This window comes from Neovison vison, chromosome 3, assembly GCF_020171115.1.
Source record: "Neovison vison isolate M4711 chromosome 3, ASM_NN_V1, whole genome shotgun sequence".
Lineage (NCBI taxonomy): Eukaryota > Metazoa > Chordata > Mammalia > Carnivora > Mustelidae > Neogale > Neogale vison.
The window spans coordinates 147,589,776-147,611,978 of NC_058093.1; the positions used below are offsets into that span (position 1 = coordinate 147,589,776).

The 22,203-nt window shown below is 39.7% G+C and overlaps 1 protein-coding gene and 1 pseudogene across 1 annotated transcript in view; one reads left to right on the top strand and one right to left on the bottom strand.

Moving 5' to 3' along the window:
• Positions 1–22,203, top strand: part of CFAP53 (cilia and flagella associated protein 53) — a 36,955-nt gene that overhangs the window by 5,071 nt on the left and 9,681 nt on the right. Inside the window, exons 3-5 of the mRNA XM_044243012.1 lie at positions 720–893; positions 15,923–16,226; positions 19,093–19,311. Of these exons, the coding sequence (XP_044098947.1) occupies positions 720–893; positions 15,923–16,226; positions 19,093–19,311 (697 nt within the window). The remainder of the gene's footprint in view (positions 1–719; positions 894–15,922; positions 16,227–19,092; positions 19,312–22,203) is intronic.
• LOC122902086 lies at positions 9,745–11,864 on the bottom strand (annotated as a pseudogene).

Genomic DNA, 22,203 nt, shown 5'->3' on the forward strand with positions numbered 1-22,203 from the left:
GTAAGGTTCACAAACTGGTGCTTCAGACTATAAAACATTCCCAAGATCCTGATGTGAGATTGATAAAAAATCAAGTGAATTTTTATAGTAAGGATCATAGCCAAGATATTCATACCCTTACCAAATCAGTAGCTACTGTTTGTTTGTATTTTCACTTGTGATAACCCACATTTGATAGAAAGCTAAGGAATATATTGTTTAATATTTTGTTACTTTAGTTAAAATCTGTTCATATTCTTTTGCTGAAGATGTACATTATCTAATTTGTATGAAATCAAATAAAATATGGCACATCAGTTTCTGTTGCTTTAAATGAGGACTAAACTTGTTTTATAGAAGACTGCAATGATTTTTTTTCCTTGCAAAATTTATGATTCTTTTTCCTTGAAAAATTTATGATTTGGGGGCACTTGGATACTTCAGTCAGTTGTGTCTGCCTTTGGCTCAGGTCATGATCTAAGGGTGCTGGGATTGAGCCCACATCCTCCGCCCCCCAACTGGGTCTGGCTCCCCGCTCAGTAGAAAGTCTGCTTCTCCCTTTGCGCCCCCTCCACCACGCCCATGCACATGTGCTCACACTTTCTCTCAAATAAAATCTTTTTAAAAAATAAAAATAAACATAAAAATAAACGTGCTAATTAAATAAATAAAAGTAAATAAAAAACAGTAAAATGGTCCATGTGGCATAACGGTTTTAATTTTTTTGTAATTATTTTCAGGCTACGTGAACTTTTAGCATCAGAAGAAAGTGGGTATTTAACTGAAATGCAGTTGAAAGAAGAAACAATTAAGGAGAAAAAAGATAGAATGAGAGATAAAACCAGATTATTGAAAGAGAAGAAAGAAAAAGAGAGACAAGATCTTGTGGCTGAAAAACTAGACCAGCAATTCAGGTAATGATGTCAGGAAAAGCACACAGAATCTGAAGTTGATGTGTGAAAAAATGATTTAGGAATACTAATTTATAGGAAATTATGGCCTTGAGATGGTATTCCCAGTAGTTGTGCCTCTAAGTCTTAGTAATTATACACATCATTGGATAATGCAGGCACTGAAGGTTTGCTGGTTTTGTTTTGTTTTGTTTGTTTGTTTTTTAAAGATTATTTATTTATTTATTTGACAGAGAGAGATCACAAGTAGGCAGAGAGGCAGGCAGAAAGAGAGGGGAAGCAAGCTCCCCGCTGAGCAGAGAGCCCGACGTGGGCCTTGATCCCAGGACCCTGAGATCATGACCCAAGCTGAAGGCAGAGGCTTAACACACTGAGCCACCCAGGCACCCTTGTTTTGTTTTGTTTTAATCACAGTGTGCCTCCAACTGACTTTGCACATTTATGTTACCTGCCTGGCTTTTCAGTTATTGGAGTTTTTTTTTAATTAACATATAATGTATTATTTGCTTCAAGGGTACAGGTAGTCTATGAACCATCAGTCTTACACAATTGGTTTGCTGTTGTTTTGTAGTGAGAATGCTTCAGACATACTGTGTTAACAAATTTTAAATATGCAATATAGTGTTATTGTCTATAGTCACCATATTCTGTTAGATCCCCATAACTTATTTATTCATCTTATAACTGAAAATTTGTGTCCTTTCACCAACATCTCCTCATTTTTCCTACCCACAGTCCCTGGGAACCACCATTCTACTCTCTGTCTCCATATATTCAACCTTTTTTTTTTTTTTTAAGTGAAAGTACAGTCTTTCTCTGTCTCAACCCACTTAGTATAATGTCTTCTAGGTTCATCCATGTTGTCTCAAGTGGCAGGATTTCCTTCTTTTTTATATTGACTAATATTCCATTTCTCACACATGTGTACATAGATGTATATATATACATGGTATATGATCACACATTTTCTTTATCCATTCACATAACATTAGGTACTTAGAATGTTTCCATATCTTGACTATTGTGAATAATGTTGGAACGAACATGAGATTGTGGATAACAAGGTACTGATTCGATTTCCTTTGCTATATGCTCAGACGTGGGATTGTAGGATCATATGGTAGTTCTATATTTAGTTTTTTTAGGAATCTCCATTCTGTTTCTCATAATAGCTGTACCAACTTAAATTCCCACCAACGGCATACAGAGGTTTCCTTTTTTCTACATCCTGGCCAACAATTGTCATCTCTTGTCTTTTTGATAATAGCCATCCTAGCAGGTGTGAGTTAATATCTCACCGTGTTATTGATTTGCATTTCCCTGGTGATTAGGGACATCGAGTGCTTTTTCACACGCTTTTTGGCCATTTGTATGTCTTCCCTGGGAAAATGTCTATTCAGGTCCTTTGTTCATTTTTTAATCCTATTTTTTGGGGCTACTGAGTTGTATGAGTTCCTTATATATTTTTATATTAATCCCTTAACAGATACATAGTTATCTGTTAAGTTATCCCATGATTGCCTTTTCCATGTTGTTGACTGATTCCTTTGCTGTGCAGAACTTTTTAATTTGATGGGTCCTACTTGTTTATTTTTGCTTTTGTTGCCTTTCCTTTTGGTGTCATATTCAAAAAATAATGTCAAGACCAATGTCAAAGAGATTTTTCCCTGTTTTTGCCTATGTGTTTTACAGTTTCTGCTTTTGTGTTCAAGTGTTTAATCTGTTTTGAGTAAACTTTTATGAGTGGTATATATAGTACTCCAATTTCATTCTTTTTCATGTGGATAGATATCCAGTTTCCCCAATACTACTTATTGAAGAGATTTTTCCCCATTTTGTGTTCTTTGCCTCCTGGTATGAGATTGGTTGACTATGTATGTTCAGATTTATTTCTGGGCCCTCTATTCTGTTTCATTGATCTATATATCTTATTTTATGCCAGTACTGTATTGTTTTAATTACTATAACTTTGGAATATAGTTTGAAATCAAGTGTGTGATGCTTCGAGCATTGTTCTTCTTCTTTTTTTTAACCAAGATAGCTTTGGCTCTTTTGTGGTTCCATCTGAATTTTAGGATTGTTTTTTCTATTTCTGTGAAAAATTCCATTGGAATTCCAATTTCATTGGAATTTTGGTGGCTATTGCACTAACTGTGTAGATTACTGCATAGTATGTACATTTTAACAATATTGATTCTTGGGTCGCCTGGGTGGCTCAGTGGGTTGAGCCACTGCCTTCAGCTTGGGTCATGATCTAAGGGTCCTGGGATGGCCCGCATCTGGCTCTCTGCTCAGTGAGGAGCCTGCTTCCCTCGCCTCTCTCTCTCTGCCTGCCTCGCTGCCTACTTGTGATTTCTCTCTCTGTCAAATAAATAAATAAAATCTTTAAAATATTTTAAAAAACCCAATATTGATTCTTGGGGCGCCTAGGTGGCTCAGTGGGTTAAGCCTCTACCTTCAGCTCAGGTCATGATCTCAGGGTCCTGGGATCAAGTCCTGCATTGGGCTCTCTGCTCAGCAGGGAGCCTGCTCCCCCCACCTCTGCCCCGCCACCTGCCTGCTTTTCTTCCTACTTGTGAACTCTCAAATAAATGAATAAAATATTTAAAAAACAACAACAATATTGATTCTTTCAATCCAAGAACAAAAGATTCATTTCCATTTATTTGTGTCTTCAGTTTCTTTCATCAGTTTTCAGTGCATTAATCTTTCACGTCCTTGATTAAGTATTTTCCTAAATATATTATTGTTTCTGATGCTCTTCCAAATGGGATTGTTTTCTTTTTTTTTTTTTTAAGATTTTATTTATTTATTTGACAGAGAGAGATCACAAGCAGGCAGAGAGGCAGGCAGAGAGAGAGAGAAGGAAGCAGGCTCCCGGCTGAGCAGAGACCCTGATGGGGGTCTCGATCCCAAGACCCTGCGTTCATGACCTGAGCCGAAGGCAGCGGCTTAACCCACTGAGCCACCCAGGCGCCCCTGGGATTGTTTTCTTAATTTCTCTTTCAGATAGTTCATTTTTTGTGTATAGAAATGCAACTGAGTTCCATATGTTGTTTTCATATCCTGCAGCTTTACTGAATTTATTGATAAGTTCTAACTATTTTTTTGGTGGAGTTTTAAGGGTTTTCTATATATAAGATCTTTCATGTGCAGACAGTTTTGCTTCTTTTCCATTTTAGACACTTTCTATTTCCTTTTCTTGGCTAATTGCTCTAGCTAAGATCTCCACCTCTATACTGAATGAAAGAGGCAAGAATGGACACTCATATCTTGTTCCTGATTTCTGAGGAAGAGCCTTCAACTTTCTACCTCTGAGCATGATGTGAGCTGGGAGCTTCTCATATATGGCCCTTACTGTGTTGAGCCACATTCCTTCTGTACCTAGTTTGTTGAGAGTTTTTATCATGGAACTATGTTAAATTTTGTCAGATTTTTTTTTCTGCCTCTATAGCCATGATCTTACAATTTTTAGCCTTCATTTTGTTAGTGTATCATGTTTATTGATTTGTATATATTAAACCATCCTTGCATCCCAGGGATAAATTCTGTTTGATCTTGGCGTATGATCCTTTTAAAATGATGTTAAATTTGGTTTACTAGTATTTTGTTGAGAATTTTTGCATCGATGTTCATCAGGGATATTGGCCTGTAATTTCCTTTTCTTGTATGTCCGTTTCTGGCTTTGGTAGCAGGATAGTGCTGGCCTCATGAAATGCGTTTAGAAGTGTTTTGTCTTCTTCAGTTTTTGGAAGCTTTTGAGAGGGATTGGCATTAATTATTCTTTAAATGTTTGGCAGAACTCACCAATGAAGCCACCGTAGTCCTGGCATTTTCTTTATTGGGAGATTTTTTGATTAGTGATTCAATCTCCTGACTCATTATTGGTCTTTTCAAATTTTGTATTTCTGTATTTTTCTATTTTTTGTATTCTATTTTGTATTTCTGTATTTTCTATTTTTGTATCTCATGACTCAGTCTTTTTAAAAAAAGGTATTTATTTATTTGAGAGAGCGGTCACAAGTAGGCAAAGAGGCAGGCAAGAGAGACCTCGGGGGAAGCAGGCTCCCTGCTAGGCAGAGAACCCAGTGTGGTGCTTGATCCCAGAACCCTGAGACCATGACCTCAGCTGAAGGCAGAGGCTAAACCCACTGAGCCACCCAGGTGCCCCATGATTCAGTCTTGATAGGTTATATATGTCTAGGAATCTTCCATTTCTCCCAGGATATTTAATTTGTTGGCTTGTAATTATTCATAGTAGTCTTCTATGATCCTTTATGTTTTTGAAGTGGCAGTTGTAATGTCTGCTCTTTCATTTTTGATTTTATTTATTTGAGTCTTCTCTCTTTTTTTTTAGTCCAGCTAAAGGTTTGTCAATTTTCTTAATTTTTTCCAGAAACAAGTTCTTACTTTCATTGATTTTTTTCTATCATTTTGCTAGTCTCTATTTTATTTATTTCTGCTCTGATCTTTGCTATTTCCTTTCTTCTGCTAACTTTGGGAATAGTTTGTCCTTTTTCTAGTTCCTTGAAGTAAAGTTAGTTGTTCACTTGAGGTTTTTCTTTTTTCTTAATATAGGTGTTTATTGCTATAAAATTCCCTATTAAAACAGCTTTTGCTGCATCCTGTAAGTGTGGTATGTCGTGTTTCCATTTTCATTTGTTTCAAGATATTTTCTGATTTCCCTTTTGATTTCTTCTTTGGCCCACTGGTTGTCCAGAAGTGTGTTTTTTAGTTTCCACATTATTTGTTAGTTTTCCAGCTTTCTTCCTGTTATTAATTTCTAGTTACATACCATTGTGGTCAGAAAAGATTCTTGATAAGATTTTAATCTTCTTTAATTTGTTAAGACATTTTTTGTGACCTAGCATATAATATATTCTAAAGAATGCTCCACAGGTGCTTGAGAAGAATGTGTTTTCTGGGGATGCCTGGGTGGCTCAGTTGGTTGGACGACTGCCTTCAGCTCAGGGCGTGATCCTGGAGTCCCGGGATCGAGTCCCACATCGGGCTCCCAGCTCCATGGGGAGTCTGCTTCGCTCTCTGACCTTCTCCTCGATCATGCTCTCTCTCACTGTCTCTCTCTCTCAAATAAATAAATAAAATTAAAAAAAAAAAAAAAGAATGTGTTTTCTGCTGCTGGTGGATAAAATGTTCTGTATATGTCTGTGAGTTCCACTTGATCTAAAGTGTACTTCAACTTCTGTGTTTCCTTATTGATTTTCTTTCTGGATGATCTATTTCCTGTTCAAAGTGGAGTATTGAAATCCCCTGCTATTACTGCATTGCTGCAATATCTCCCTTCAACTCCGTTAATATTTGCCTAATATATTTAGGTGTTAGATATATATATACATATAATTATTATATTCTTTTGATGAATTGATCCTTTATAATTACATAGGGACCTACTTTGTCTTTTTTTTTTAATAGCTTTTGAGTTAAAATCTGTTTTGTCTGATTTAAGTTTAGCTACCCCTTCTCATTTGCTTTCTGTTTGCATGGACTTTTTCCATCCCTTCACTTTTCAGGCTTTATATGTCCTTAAAGCTGAAGTGAATGTCTTGCAAGCAGCGTATAGTTGGATCTTGTTTTTTGTTGTTTTTTTTTCTGTTCAGCCACTGTGGATACTTCCAAATTTCCTATCTTTGATTCTTGGATTTTTTATTCTATTTGATCAAATCTGGTGGTGATACCCTCTCTTGCATTTTTCATTTCACCCATTGTATTCTTTAGCTCCAGAATTTCTGTTTGGCTCTTCTTTGTGATTTCTATCTCTCTGTTGAAACTCTCACTTAGTTCATGTATTATTTTCCTGATTTTGTTTGCCTATGTTCTCTTGTAGCTCACTGGGCTTCTTCTTTTAAGATTTTATTTATTTATTTATTCATTCATTCATTCATTTGACAGAGAGAAAGCACAAGCAGTGGGAACAGCAGGCAGAGGTAGAGGGAGAAGCAGGCTCCCCGCTAAGCAGGGAGCCCAGCATGGGGCTTGATCCCAGAACCCTGGGATCATGACCTGAGCCAGGGGCAGATGCTTAACCAACTGAGCCTCCTGGGCATCTCCCACAGAGCTTCTTTAGAACAATTGTTTTGAATTCTTTAGGATTGGTTACTGGAAAATTATTGTGTCCCTTTGGTAGCATCATATTTTCCTGATTTTTTTTGTGTTCATTGAAGTCTTGTATTGCTCTCTTCACATTTAAAGAAGCAGTTACCTCCTCTAGTCTTTACTGGATTGCTTCAGGAGAGAAATACCTTCATCAGTCAGCCTAGCTAGGAATTCTGAGGCCTTCTCAGACCTTTTTACAGTTGTCCCTGCTCCTCACTTCTTGTTCTTTATTTTCAGGGAGAGGATTTTTAAGATTGTATGCCTTCTCTCAAATCCTGAAAAGCCAGGCCAGATGCTGTGAGCCTTCCATTTGTTTTCCCTAATATGGTGCCCCAAAATGCTTAAATTTGTGTACTTTCTCTCAGCCTCACAGAGTCGGACTGGCTTTCTGTGCATGCTGGCTTGCCATCTGCAAAGGCTCACACTCATTGTCTAGTGGAACACATGAAGGGAGCTGCCACAGGGCGTGTGCCATGGAGTAACAGGGGTGTTCATAGGGTGTGTCAGCAGGCAAGATGTCGCCAGTGGCTTACAAGCAGGCTTTCTGATGGAGTTCATGTGGCAGTTAGGAGGATACATGTCCCTTGATGAGTTCCAGGCCCTGGTTGTTATGTTCACTGCCTCTTCCAACCCTTCAGCCATGCACCTCAGTATTTTGGGTGGGGTGAGAAAGAAGCAGGACCTTTTGGAAGAAGTCAAATGCTTACTTACATGCTTTCACTTTCTCCCTTGAGAGAAATCATGGACTGAGGGACATCTTTCTTGGCACTAATTTTGCCACCTAAGGGGAGAGGTGACATGGATAAAAATGAAGCTGTTCTTACTCCTTCAATGTGTCTATTATTGGATTTTTGGCTCTTGTGGTGTGCCTTCCCCATGGGATTCCTAGACTCCCACAAAGGTACTCTCATCGGTGGGCAACTACCAATATTGATTCTATGGGAGGATAATGGTAGAAAACTCGTAGTCTACCACATTGCCCATGTCCATTCATGCAGGTATGGAGTTTGTGGAAGTTCTGTGCTCTAGTGTTCTGTGCTTGTCTCCCAATTAGAATGGAAGTACCAAGTGAGATTCTGTTACTAAATTTTATTTTATTTTTTTTAATTTTTATTTACTTATTTGACAGACAGAGATCATAAGTAGGCAGAGGCTGGCAGAGAGAGAGAGCAGAGAGCCCGATGTGGGGCTCGATCCCAGGACCCTGGGATCATGACCTGAGCCAAAGGCAGAGGCTTTAACCCACTGAGCCACACCAGGTGCCGCTCTGTTACTGAATTTTAGATATTCACCTCAGACTTACTGTTGGCAGGAAGTTCCTGTCACAGGAAGTCTTCGGTAGAGTTGAGTTTTCCTCGCTGTCCCTAGTGCTGTCTTCTCCACCAGTGCAGAACACGTTCTTGGTTCCCTCTTCTTTACTGTTTCCTTGCCTGGTCTCTTGGTCCTTGGAGTCTGATCACCTTCACTTTTGATCCACTTCCTGACTCATAACCACAGTGACTCTCAGTTTTCAGATCCCTGGTCTTCAGTTCAGTTCTTTGGTTGTCTCCATCAGTACCTTTTGTTTTGCCTTTCCCATCTTGGGATACCCTGAGTCTATGCCCTCATTTCATTCCAATACCCTGTACTTATAAGAAGGAAAATATGCATGGAAGTACCTGAGGGTGATCTTCTGAGATGATTTGTATCATGAAGAGCTTGGCAAAGGCTTTTAATTTCACAAATGGAGAAATGCATTACCTCTAAGGCAAAGGTATACTAAAAAAGTCTCAGTTTTTCTCATTTTGCTAGTCTCTATTTCTGCTCTAATCTTTGCTATTTCCTTTCTTCTGATAACTTTGGGAATAGTTCAGTCTTTATTTCTGCTCTAATCTTCGCTATTTCCTTTCTTCTGATAACTTTGGGAATAGTTCAGCTCTTAGAGCAAGGACATACTTACATATTTATAATTTCATTATATATGTAAGTCCTCAGTTATATTTCCAGTGCCTCTAATAATGCTTTATAAAAGTGTGAACATCAAGAATTACTATTATATGTCTCAGGATGATATGTTGATTTTGCCTCCTCTTTTCACTCATGTTTCTTTTATTTTTTTAATTTAAAAAATTATATTTATTTATTTGACAGAAAGAGACACGGCGAGAAAGGGAACATAAGCAAGGAAAGTGAGAGAGGGAGAGGCAGGCTTCCTATCAAGCAGGGTCCCTGATGCGGGGCTCCATCCCTGGACCCTGGGATCATGATCTGAGCCAAAAGCAGACGCTTAACAACTGAGCCACCCAGGTGCCCCTCATTCATGTTTCTTAATGTAGTGATGATCACATGATGTAACCCATGCAATGCTCCAGATTATCCACTTTATCGGTGTCTTAATTTTTGGAGTAACTGATTAAAATTTTTATCTTCAGAATGGATCTTTAAAGTTCCCATATTACCTGGAAATGCTTCAAGCATAGCCATTATCATTCAATAATTAAATAAATATTTCGGAACACCTACTTTGTGCCAGATTCTGTAATTAAATAATAGGTTGATTGGCTTAACAACAACAACAACAAAAAATGAGTGTCACTTAGGCTATCAAGTCACCAAATGTGAGCTGGGCATGTTGTATATTATGTTATTCTGGATTCATGAACAGAATAATGTAACAAAGTAACATAACAAAGTAAATGTTTCTTTAAAAAAAAACTTTATTTCAGATAAAATTAGTATTTCCATAATTTAGGTTAAAGCAAACACTTCCTTGAGTCCATTATTTTAGGTGATAATGATTTCCGTGAGTATCAGAGCTTCTAAGTATCTGAACATTTGCCTACATGCTTGTGAGAAGCTTCTGTTGCCTTTTCTTGGTAGGAAAGGCTACCAGTTTTTCTTCCAGTTTTTCTGAATTCTTCCCTTTCCTTCAGGTATTCCATTTTGCATTCTTCATAAAAGTCTGGATCATTATAATGAGCAGTTAGGCATTCTTTCAATGCAGAATTTTCTTTCTGGCATTTTACTACCATAAGGATTCCAGAGTCCTTGCAACATTTGGTAAAATCTTGAACTTGTTCAGAACATCTCTCTCGGGCTTTTTTAAACCCCGAGTTAAAAGTCTAGCACAATTCAGAAGGAATACAAGAGTTCATTTTATACAGCATGCAAAATTTGAGCAGATGAGAAATCTAAAGGTCAACAGGTTCAAGGAAGCAGCAAAGCCAGGCGTGTAGAGGATTAAGATATGGTTTCAAAGGCAGAGCTTTTGCCACCTCCTCTCTCTCTGCTACGAAGTTGTTATTAATCATATAGACTGCCCTAAATCCTCCTAGTAGAGGCCCAGAGGACAAGTAAGCTATTTCAATGAGTAGTGTGTACAAATTACAGATACAGCTGAGCTAGCAGTAAATTAGACTGCTCAAACTGAGGGAATGGAAAGTTCCAGGGCTTGGGGAACTGCTGAAGGAGGGCAGTGAAGAAAACCAGAGTAGCAATGCATAGGGCCAGAAGTGACTCGTCACTTTTTTCATCTAGAAAATGGGTAACTTGAGTTCCACAGGTATTACTTTTCCTGAGTCTTAAAGCTTGTAGTAACCAAGACAGAATTACACTTGGATTTTCTAGCCTATGTAAAGTGTAACCTCACCACTGTCCTTGGTAGGACTCAGACACTCTCTACTGGGTGCTGGAGGAGAAGATGCAGGGAGGGACAACGGGGACACTGGCAAGGGAATTTCAATGACCATTCATATATTTTCCACTCCCTGATAAATGTTGTTCAACACAGCTTCATAGAGAAGTTGTATAACTTGCTAAGTAGATAAATTATTAGGCTTTTGAAGAAACAGTTGTATCCTACAGTGTTATAATTCATCTAAAAACAAATTGTTTTAGTATTTTTAATGTAATATTGCCAGTTCTTCCATACAGAGCATCACACATAGTTGTAATTCTTTATGAGAGTGAAGGATGAGGATTAAATTTTGACCAACTAAATCAGGCCCATTGGGCCACTGGGTGTCTCAATCAGTCAAGTGTCTGACTCTTAATTTCAGTTCAGGTCATTCATTATCTCAGGGTCCTGGCATTGAGCCCTGATGTAGGGCTTAGCATGGAGTCTGATTGAAGATTCTTCCTCTCTACCTGCCCCTCTTCCCGCTTGCATGTTCTCTGCCTCTTTTTCAAATAAATAAACAAATAATCTTTTTAAAGATCATGCTAGTTCAGCAGTAAATAAATAAATAAATGACTGAATGAATAAGGTCCCATTATTGAAAATATAACTGGAGCTTTAATACATATGTAGAGCAAGATGAAATTGCTGCTCCTCCTCCTCTGCTATCTCCTCCTCCTCCTTTTTGTATCCCCCTGTATGAATATGCCACAATTTATTCACTTCCCAGATGATAAGCATTTCAGTTATTTCTGGTTTGGGACTCCTATGACTGCAGCTGCTGTGAACATGCCTGTATGTGTTTTTTGGTAGCCACATGCTTTCATTTCTGTTAGGTACCTAGAATATTTGATGACTGGAATGGGTCATTTTTAATGTTCCATTCCTCTAAACAGAAAAATTATTTTCAGTAATAATGAAATGAAATGAATAATAATAACAAGACAGCCAATGATTTCTCTCATTTTAAATTTTAAAATAATTACACATTCACAGAAATTGTCAAGATAGTAGAGGTGCCATGTACCCTTATCCCAGTTTCTCACCATGGTTATATCTTAATATAACTATAGCACAATATGAAGAAAATTGACAGTGATACATGTGTGCACAGTTCTGTGTCATTTTATCCTGTGTAGATCCATGTAACTCGCCACCACAATCATGGTACAGAACTCTTCTATCACCGCAAAGATGTCCCTCATGCCACCCCTTTATGGTCCAACCCACTCCTCGCATCCCCACCATTTCCAATCTCTGCTAACCGTTAATCTCTTCTCCATTTCCATCATTTTGCCATGTCAAGAGTGTTACATACAACATAGGAGGTTTTGAGATGCACTATGTTACACAACATAGTGCTTTTGAGGTCCATCCCAGTTGCTGCGTGTGTCAGTAGTTGGTCCTTTATAGTCCCTTGTATGGATGTACTTAGGTTTGTGCAAACCATTCACTACTGAAGAACATTTTGGTTGTTTCTACTTTTTAGCTGTTATATAAATACATCTAATATGAACATTTGTATACAGATTTTTGTGTGATTGTAAATTTTCATATCTCTAGGATCATTGTCCTGGGCTATTGCCAGGTCTTTCATTTTTAGAGAAACTGCCCAAGTGTTTTCCAGCATGGCTGTCCCATATTACATTTGCACTAGTAATGTATAATAAACCAAGTTTTTCCATAGTCTTGCCAGATTTTTGTATTGTCACTATTTGAACAGAAGTATGGTATGTATTGATATCTCATCAAGGTCTTTTTTTTTAAAGATTTTATTTATGTATTTGACAGTCAAAGATCACAAGTAGGCAGAGAAGCAGGCAGAGAGAGAGGAGAAAGCAGGCTCCCTGCTGAGCAGAGAGCCCGATGTGCGGCCCGATCCCAGGACTCTGGGACCATGACCTGAGTCGAAGGCAGAGGCTTCAACCCACTGAGCCACCCAGGCACCCCTGATATCTCATCAAGATCTTAATCAGTATTTCCCTAATGGCTGGTGATGTTGAACTACTTTTATGTGCTTATTTGCTATCTGTATATCCTCTTTGGTGAAATGTCTCTTCATGTCTTTTGCCCATTTTCTATTTGGATTAGCTATTAAGTTTTTAGAGTTCTTGTATATTCTATTTTTTTAAAGATTTTTATTTATTTATTTGATAGAAAGAGAGAGATCACAAGTAGGCAGAGAGGCAGGCAGAGAGGGAGGGGGAAGCAGGCTCCCCGCTGAGCAGAGAGCCCGATATGGAGCTCGATCCCAGGACCCTGAGATCATGACCCGAGCCGAAGGCAGAGGCTTAAACCACTGAGCCACCCAGGCACCCCTGTATATTCTATTTTTTTAAAAAGATTTAATTTATTTATTTGACAGAGAGAGAGCAGCAGGCTCCCCACTGAGGGAGCCAGATGAGCCAGGGAGCTTGATCCCAGGACCCTGCGATCATGACCTGAGCCAAAGGCAGACACTTAACCTGACTGAGCCATCCAAGTGCCCCTGTTCTTTATATATATTCTAGAAATGAGTCCTTTGTATGGGATAAGTGGTTTGGAAACATTTTTTTTCTTAGTCTATAGTTTGTTTGTTTTCCTCTTTTTTTTTTTAAGATTATTTATTTATTTATTTGACAGAGAGAGATCACAAATAGGCAGAGAGGCAGGCAGAGAGAGAGATAGGAGGAAGCAGGCTCCCTGCTGAGCAGAGCGCCAGATGTGGGACTTGATCTGAGGACACTGAGATCATGACCTGAGCCAAAGGCAGCGGCTTAACCCACTGAGCCACCCAGGTACCCCTGTACTCTGATTTTCTATTAAGGAAAGGAATACCTTAGGTAATCATCAGAGATAAGCAGAAAGAGCTACATTTATAAATATTCATTGCAACATTATTATAAGTGTCAGAAGTAACCTATACATACATCAAATAAGGAAATATTTAAACAAATTGATATATTTAAAGGCGCTAGCCTCTATTACATAGTTCAGTAAACTATAATAAAGTTTTGAGGTTAGGTGTTTTAAGAAGATTCCATGAAGAGACATTCCCAAAATAATGTTAGGTGGAAAAATTAAGATATAAGGAGATATCAATATAAGTACATAGATATACAGAATTCTAATAAAAATGCACCCCAATTCTAATAAAAATGCACACACACAAGACTAGAATGAAATACACTAACATGGTAAAAGCAGTTATCTCTGGGGAGAGGGATTAAGCATATTTTTATTGTTTTCATTCTTTTCTGTATTTTCCAGTTTTTCTGCATGTATTAGTTTTGTAATTAGAAAGTTTTATTTATTTATTTATTTTAAAGATTTTATTTATTTATTTGTCAGAGAGAGAGCGAGCGAGAGCAAGCACAGGCCGACAGAATGGCAGGCAGAGTCAGAGGGAGAAGCAGGCTCCCCGCGGAGCAAGGAGCCCGATGTGGGACTCGATCCCAGGACACTGGGATCATGACCCGAGCTGAAGGCAGCTGCTCAACCAACTGAGCCACCCAGGCATCCCTAGAAAGTTTTTTTTAAAAAAGATTTTATTTATTTATTTGACAGAGAGAGAACACAAGTAAGCAGAGCGGCAGGCAGAGGGAGAGAGAGAAGCAGGCCCTCCACTAAGCAGGGAGCTGATGAAGGGCTTGATCCCAGGACCCTGGAATCATGACCAAAGTCAAAGGCAGACGCTTAACGACTGAGCCACCCTTGCACCCCAGAAAGGTTTTTTTTTTTTTTTTTTAATAAGCCATGCTTATTGTTCTTAGGCTTCAGTTTTTCATTAACTGAACAACTTTTCCAGAGTATAAGTCATAGGATTAGGAAAGACTTTAATTTGTTGTCATGGCCAATTCTAATAGAATTTCACTGATAAATTTATTTTTCGGTGTTAAAGTGGTTTTTTTGTTTGTTTGTTTGTTTTTGATAACCTAGCAATTTCAGCTTCTGTAATCTTTCTGAGCTTTCCACAGAATATAGATAACTGCAGTTACCATTATTTTGCTAATAAGCATAACTGTATATCAATTTAACCAACAGTTATTTAATGGACATTGAGTAGGTAGTATGGGGAATATATTCCTGAAATATGTTCCTGAGTCCCAGCCCTCACAGAGATTCCCCTTTAGTCAGGGAAATGAGACTAGTCCTCATCAAATGTTGAGCAATACTTAACCATATCTGATAAATGTCAATTTCTGTGTATTGACCATGCTTGTAGTTTTAGACATCAGCCTTTCTTTCAACCTTAGCAACTAAAATTCTTTGAAGTTCTTTATTGAGCCAGTTCTCAAATTTCAGCTTCTTGGTGCTGAACTTGATGAAACTAGAAAAACTTGGTGTTTTATAAGCATTACTTTGAATCAGAGGTTCTCAAACTTGACTATATGCCTGAAGTTTCTGAGCCGCTCTGAAAAAATATAGGTGCTTAGATTCTGCCCCCAGATATTCTGATTTAACTAGTCTGGACTGGGAGTACCAGAGGGGAGAAGTGGAGAGTGGGATTTTAAAGATACCTATAAGTAATTCTAAAGTGTGGACAGTATTGAATATCATAGCCCTTAAACTAAAAACAGGCTCAAGGAAGAACTTCTGAGGAAATTCTACTAAGACTGAACAGAAGGACGAAGCCTAAGCACTTACAGAGAGAGCATTTCTTCTGGAATGGTGACATAAGCCTAGATATGAAAAGGTAGCTTTTGGGCTATTTTCCCAGCTCTGGCAGAAACCCCATCAGTGACATGGGTCCCACCAGGAATCCAGGGGCACTGGGGCAGCTTTACCGTGCTATGCTGACCCTTAGCTCTTTTCTAGGTTTTCAGGGCCTCTTCCTACCAAAGCCTTAATCTATGTGTAATATTACAGGGACCCATGCCTCTTCTGTTTCCTTGGCGATCATAATAATAGTTACCATTTATTTAGCTTCTGTTATCTACCAGATAATTTCATCCATTTTCTCTGATCCTTACCAGAACCTTGAAAGAGAATTGTTTTACAAATAAAGAAACAGGCTCAGATAGGTCGAGTTTTTGATCCACGGTCACACAGAAATGTCAGATCGCGGTTTCAAAGTCTGCTTGGCCAGACTTCGGTGCCTGTATTTTGTCTGTGCCCTCATTCCGGTCTCCCTGCTGCCCCTCACATGTCTTCTCTGCTCTGGTGGCCTACCTTTGGGTCTTTCACTTTTCATACTTCAGTGTCTGGGCAGATGTGTGCTTAAATAAATAGAGTAGTGTCTCATGAGAGGCTGGGTTTTGCCTCTTAAAAATTCTCCTTTCAGAGAACGGTGTGAGGAGCTCCGTGCTGAATTGTTTTGTATCCATGAGAAGAAAGTGAGCGAGGAGCGGAAAGCACAGGTAGCTTTCAATGAAGAGCTGAAAAGGCAAAAACGGGTGGAAGAGCAGATGTTCTCAAAGCTCTGGGAGGAAGACCGATTAACCAAGGAAAAACGAGAAGCTGAAGAGGCGAGGAGGCAGAAAGAGCTGGTGGAGAACACACGCCTGGGCCTTAATGCCCAGATCACGAGCATCAAAGCGCAGAGGCAGGCCGAACAGCAGCTGAAGGAAGAGGAGGCACGCTTTGTGGTGGGCCTTTAATGATGCTTGTTGTGGGATGATCCACTCAATGGGCATAGTATGCAGTTTGTAGGCCTGCTACCATGCCCTTTGCCTCATGGCCTGGATAGTTCCCCGGGCAACGACTATGGTCAGAGCCTTGGATTCCAAGGCCCAGTCAACAGTGCCATCCCATCGCATAGGGCAAGTTACTTCACTACTGCGACTTGGTCTCTTTCTCTAAAAAAATGAGGCAAAAGGCACTTGTCTTTGTTGTGAGGATGAATGTGATAATCATGGGCAGTACCATGAAGGGCTGGTGGCAGTTTGGCAACATCCCCCCATTCTTTGATACGGATAAATGACAGTTTCCAAATCCTATGTAAAGTGCTATGCAACAGCTACAGTGGCCCCTCTGCCCCAGCCACCAAAATCAATCATTTTGTTCCAACAAGGTCATTGCCCCTACTATAGAGAAATTAAAACTGTCACTGGAAATGTATGAAAGCACTAAAAAAAGAAGCAATTCTATATGTATATAAAGCTTCCAGCAACTAGTACTTCAATGTCAACCAAATTTAGGAAAAATGTTTATTTTCCTGGGAAGTCCCAAGTATTGAAATTTAGAACCATAAGAAATGCTAAAGGTAAGATACTTCAGAGCCCTAAAAATCTTCCTGGGTTTGAGACTATTTTCTTTTGGAGAGTTTGAAGATGTCTAACTATTTTAGCTTTTCTAAGAAAATTGAAATGGTGGCCCCCAAATTACTTCTGTTGTAAGATACCTAGTGAGTCATTTTTACTCACAATACTTCTGACACCAAATGTATGGTTTTTTTCCTCACATCAAAGAATTCTGTAATTCTCCATGGGCCCTACCAACTAGGTGACCTACAGTTTGATTGGATTCTGACACTAGCTACCAGCGATAGCATTAGACTCCACAGGTGTAAGGGCTCAGTCCCAGAAGACTCCAGAGACCAGTCACAAGTGGTAGGTCCTTAGGGTACCCACACCACTGTCCAACTTGGCTACAAAATCAGAGTTTCTCTTAGCTCCCCTTAAGTTTGATAATTCACTAAAATAACTCAGACACCTCCAGAAAGTGCTTTACTCGCTATATACTGGTTTATTGTAAAAGGTACAATTCAGAAACAGGCAAATGGAAGAGATGCATAGGACAAGGGATGGTGGGCAGCACACAGAGCTTGCACACCCTCTCTGGGCATACTGTGTTCCCAATACCTCCATGTGTTCACCAACCCTATTATTTGGCATTTTAATGGAGGTTTTCTTATATAGGCATGATTAATTGAATCATTTACCATTGATGATTGGACTCAATTTCTGGCCCCTCTCTTCTCTGGGGGTAGAGGGGTATCTAGAACTGAAAGTTTTAACCCTCTAATCATATGGTTTGGCCTTTCTGGTTACCAGCCCCAACCTGAAGTTATGTAGGGGTTCCCACCACCAGTCATTACATGAGGGTACAAAAGATAGTCTTACTGGGATGCTGGGGTGCCTCAGGCATGTCATTTCCCCCTTAAAAACATGTCAAGTATGTGTTTCAATGACACGATTAAGGACATTTTCTTATACATGCCAATATCAGACCTAAAAAAATTAACTGTGATTCCTTTTTATTATCTAAAATCAATACCAAATTTCTGTCATTGTCTGAACTATTAGATATTTAAATCAGAATCAAACATGTTCTTATAGTCTCTCTAGAAAGGGGGACTCTATCTTATTCAAAGTAAGGCACAATTGAGGTTGAAAAGGATGCCATAAATTACTTACATTAGCACAACAGGTGCACAGTCAGAACTACCCCAGAGAAATCAAGACATGATCAACTGCTTTTAGGTCTCTTAATCTTGAACACTTCTCTCCTGTCCTATCCTATCTCCCCCATGTCTCATAATGGGGATTTGCCTGATTGCTTCGTCCTGGTGTAGTCAGGCTTACTTTAAAAAAAAAAAAAGGTGGCCTGCTATTATACTGACTTTCATTTTTGATAGCCATTGCTTTTCCTTAGATGTAGCAGAGGATTTTCACGTTTTCTTTTGACCCTCACAATTCAGGATTTACTATTCATGACATTAATAGGAAAGTCTAGCACGTAACTGTCTTCTCACAAACCAGTGATCATGATGACTGTGGCTGTTGTGAATCTCAGTTAAATCACACTGGGAATTGTATACCATCCTCACTATTGCCATGTCATCTCTTGTCCCAGCTGGGCAAGTACTTTTCCTTCCAGGACTCCTGCTCAGCTGCCTCTGGAACAAGGACTAATGCTGCAGTTTATACTGTACCCAGATTTTCTAGCAAACCTACAATGCCTGACAATATTGGTGCCCTAGTTAAAACTGCTTGATTGGCCAGGCAGTTAAGCCACCTCAGAGGATCAGTAAGATAAGAAAATGAAGGGAATGGGGTAATGCTTTTAAAAGACAAAATGCATACAATTTAATTTTGTATATGTAGCTGATGGCACATTTCCAATTTGGGGCTCCCATAGCTCCTTAATAATGTGTCCATATCTGGATGTTGCAGGTGTACATAGAAGAGTAACGTCTAGAAGGCCAATACACTGAAATGTTGAGTGTGGTAGTGGGTGGTGGGTACTAGGATTAAAGGTGATTTCTCTCTATACTTTTCTGTATTTTGAACTCCACAACCATTTGTTATTTCATAATCATGCACGGCACAAAGTGCTATTCCTGACTTGGCAATGAAAAGTCAAGTTTTCCATCTTACAGTCCCTCTAAATTCAGGTGTGTGTATCTCCAAGAGACACTTGATTCTCATTCTCTTAAGTGAAATGATTTACATTCTGTTTTGTTTTGTCCAGCTGTACCAATGCATAATCTTCATTATTGTTTTGCCTTAGGAAAATGACAAAGCACAGGTGAAACTTGAAAATGAACAGGATAAGCTAAAGAAACAGAAGGCAAAACAGGAAATTAGGACTGCTTTGCAGAAAGCCCTCCAAGAGAAGATAGAACATATTCAGCAGGAATATAGAGAAGAACAGGATTTGGACATGAAGCTTGTTCAAAGGGCCCTTCAAGACTTACAGGAAGATGCTGATAAAAAGAAGCAAAAAAGAGTAAGATGTTTGTTCAAAATGTGTTACTACTATGTGCCGAACAAGATAGCTCGCTCAGCTTTCAGTCTTACAGGAGCCAGCCACATGTGAACCATGCTATGCTACTTTTAAGTGAGGTCCACGAACCCGCAACGTCAGCATCATCTGGGAGGATGTTAGAAGTAGAAATTCATAGCCTCCAGAATCAGTCTCCAAATCAAAATCTTGGCAGGGGCAAGAAATCTGTTTCAACAAGCTCCCCCAGGGGATTCTGATGCCCATTGAATTTGGAGCCCTCCTATAAGGTGGAGTTGGCATTGTGATAGCAGGATGGGAGAGAAGGAAGTGGGCAACTAAGTATGCCGTGAAGCTGGCAAAAATGTCACTGAAGAAGTGGTATTCGAGTTGGACCTTGAAAGATATGTAAAGTTTTGTCAGGCAGAGAGTAGAGAAAAGCGTTGGGTATGTATTCTGTTATCTGTTCTTTTGAAATTTGTATTGAAATCTTGAGGTCGTTGTGCCTTTCCCATAGGTACTATTTTTTTGTTTGTTTTGTTTCTTTTTAAAAATAAACTTTATTTTTTAGAGCAGTTCTCGGTTCGGAGCAAAATTAAGTGAAAGATACAGAGATTTCCCATGTACCCCCTGCCCCTACATAGGACGTAGCCTCCCTTGCTACCAATATCCCCCAACCAGAGTTGTTATTTGTTACCACTGAAGAAGCCACATCGACCTGTCCTTATCACCCAGAGTTCATAGTTTACGTGAAGGTTTACTCTTGGTTTTGTACATTCAATAGGTTTGAATGAATGTAAGATGACATGTAGCCACCATGAAAGTATCATACAGTAATTTCACTATCCTAAAATCTTCTGTGCTCCCCTGGTTCATTCCTCTTCCCTGACTCCAAACCCATAGAAACCGCATATCTTCTTACTGTCTCTACAGTTTCATCTTTTCTAGGATGTCATCAAGTTGGAATCATACAGTATGATGCCTTTTTAGATTCACTTATTTCACCAAGTACTGTGCATTTAAGTTTCCTCCATACCTTTTCCTGACTCTGCAGCTCATTTCCTTTTCACTCTTAATAATGTTCCATTGTGTGGATGGAGCACAGACTATCCAGCCACCTACTGAAGGATATCCTGGGCTGCTTCCGGTTTTAGTGATTATGACTAAAGCTATTATACACATTTGTGTGCAGGCTTTTGTGTGGCTGTATGTTTTCAGATCATTTGGGTAAATGCCAAGGAGTGTAGTTGCTGGGTCATATGGTAAGAGTATGTTTAGTTTTCTAAGAAGCTGCCAAATTGTCTTCCAAAGTGGCTGTAGCATTTTGCATTTCCACAGTCAGGGTCAACCGTACATACTAGAGGCCTGGCCCAGGGTGGAACTCCAGGTATGGGCTCTATTGCTAGTTGAGTGATCTCAGTGAGCTCTGTGGAGTTGCCAGGGGTGCACCTTGGAAACGAATGCATGGTGTCCATGACTGAGTTTAGAATCACTGTGACTTGGGCTTCTGTGTCTAATAGAGCCAGGAATGTCTGGTGATTGCCTTTGTCCCCCTGGGCCACCAGAGTCGTAAGTGGACAATTGTGCAGATGGGACAAGCTCTGAGGAACTGCCAAATCCCTAGGGTCATTTTCTGGGAGACTGTCAAGCCTGCTGTCAGGGGTGTTGTTTGGGAGAGAGGGAGCCTTGGGATCTCTGAAGGCCTCTGAGACATTAACATTGGGCTCTGTAGTGAGGTAATCACTTGTTTTAAAGAGAGGAGCTTACTTCATATTTGTCTCAATATAAAATTGCTAGGCACCCCCAATTGGTGGAGCTGCTAGTACAAGGCTCCCTGCTATTTAAAATGTCTCAGACATTGCTTCCTGACAGATTTCCATGGGAGCTCCAGGACCAGGAGACAGGAAGGTTGCTCTACAGGGTGGGTTGCAGGCTTGGCACCTGAAAGCTAGCCTTGGGCTTGTGGGCTGCCTTGGTATTATAAAATCTGGGAGTCTAGTTAAGTGTCTCTTTCATGGGGTGCCATCAAGTTTACTCCTTCCAGTGCCTGCTGAATAGTATGGGAGGTCCCCACAAAGTGGAGGCACATGGCCCTGTTAATTTGGGAGGGGGTTTGTCTATAAGAAGAATTATCTGGATTTATGGACAACTGGGGCCTCTTCAAGACTGGAGATAAAATCTGGGTCCTCTGGGTTGCTATGCTCAGAGACGTGATAGACCCATTGGACCACACCAGTGTTACTGAGGACTCAGGCCTCATCTAGTGTGTTCTGCTAGCTTTGAGCCTTTGTGGTAATAACTACAATAGTAGGGTGAGGTCCGCTCCAAGCCATAAAAATCCAGGCCAGCGGAGGAAGGGATTCTCCCTCTGTCTTCAGAGCTGGTGCCTTTGGGTCTGGACTCTCCCTCGTCATTGGAATCCTTGATTATGGTGTTTCCGTTTTCCCACATGGAAGGCTACAAGGGTCCTGGAGTTGGGATTTCCCTCCTCTCAGGTCAATTAGGCTCAGATGAAAACCGCAGCAGGTTAGGCTCTGGTTAAGTATTTGCTCCTGAGAGCAAACCTAAGAACAGCATGTTCTGGTGGTATATTTCAAAATGATTCCATTTCTTCTGCTGTGGGAAGCATGAAAGGCTTTTTCTCTGATATTCACTGTGAGAATTTGGTAGAGCTTCAGGAGGTAAAACTCCCAAAAGTGTGGTCTCCTTTACCTTTCATGACTGGGTCCCCTTAAGAGCTTTTAACTCTTAGATGTGTCTGCACTGAACCTCTAGCAATTCATCAGTTGCAGGTTTTCCTATCCCAGCACTGGTTCCCATAGAAGTTTCTGCTCATGTGTTTCCACTATGGTAATTTGTGATTGTCTGTATTTACCTGTCTGTCTCTCCAGTCTGGGG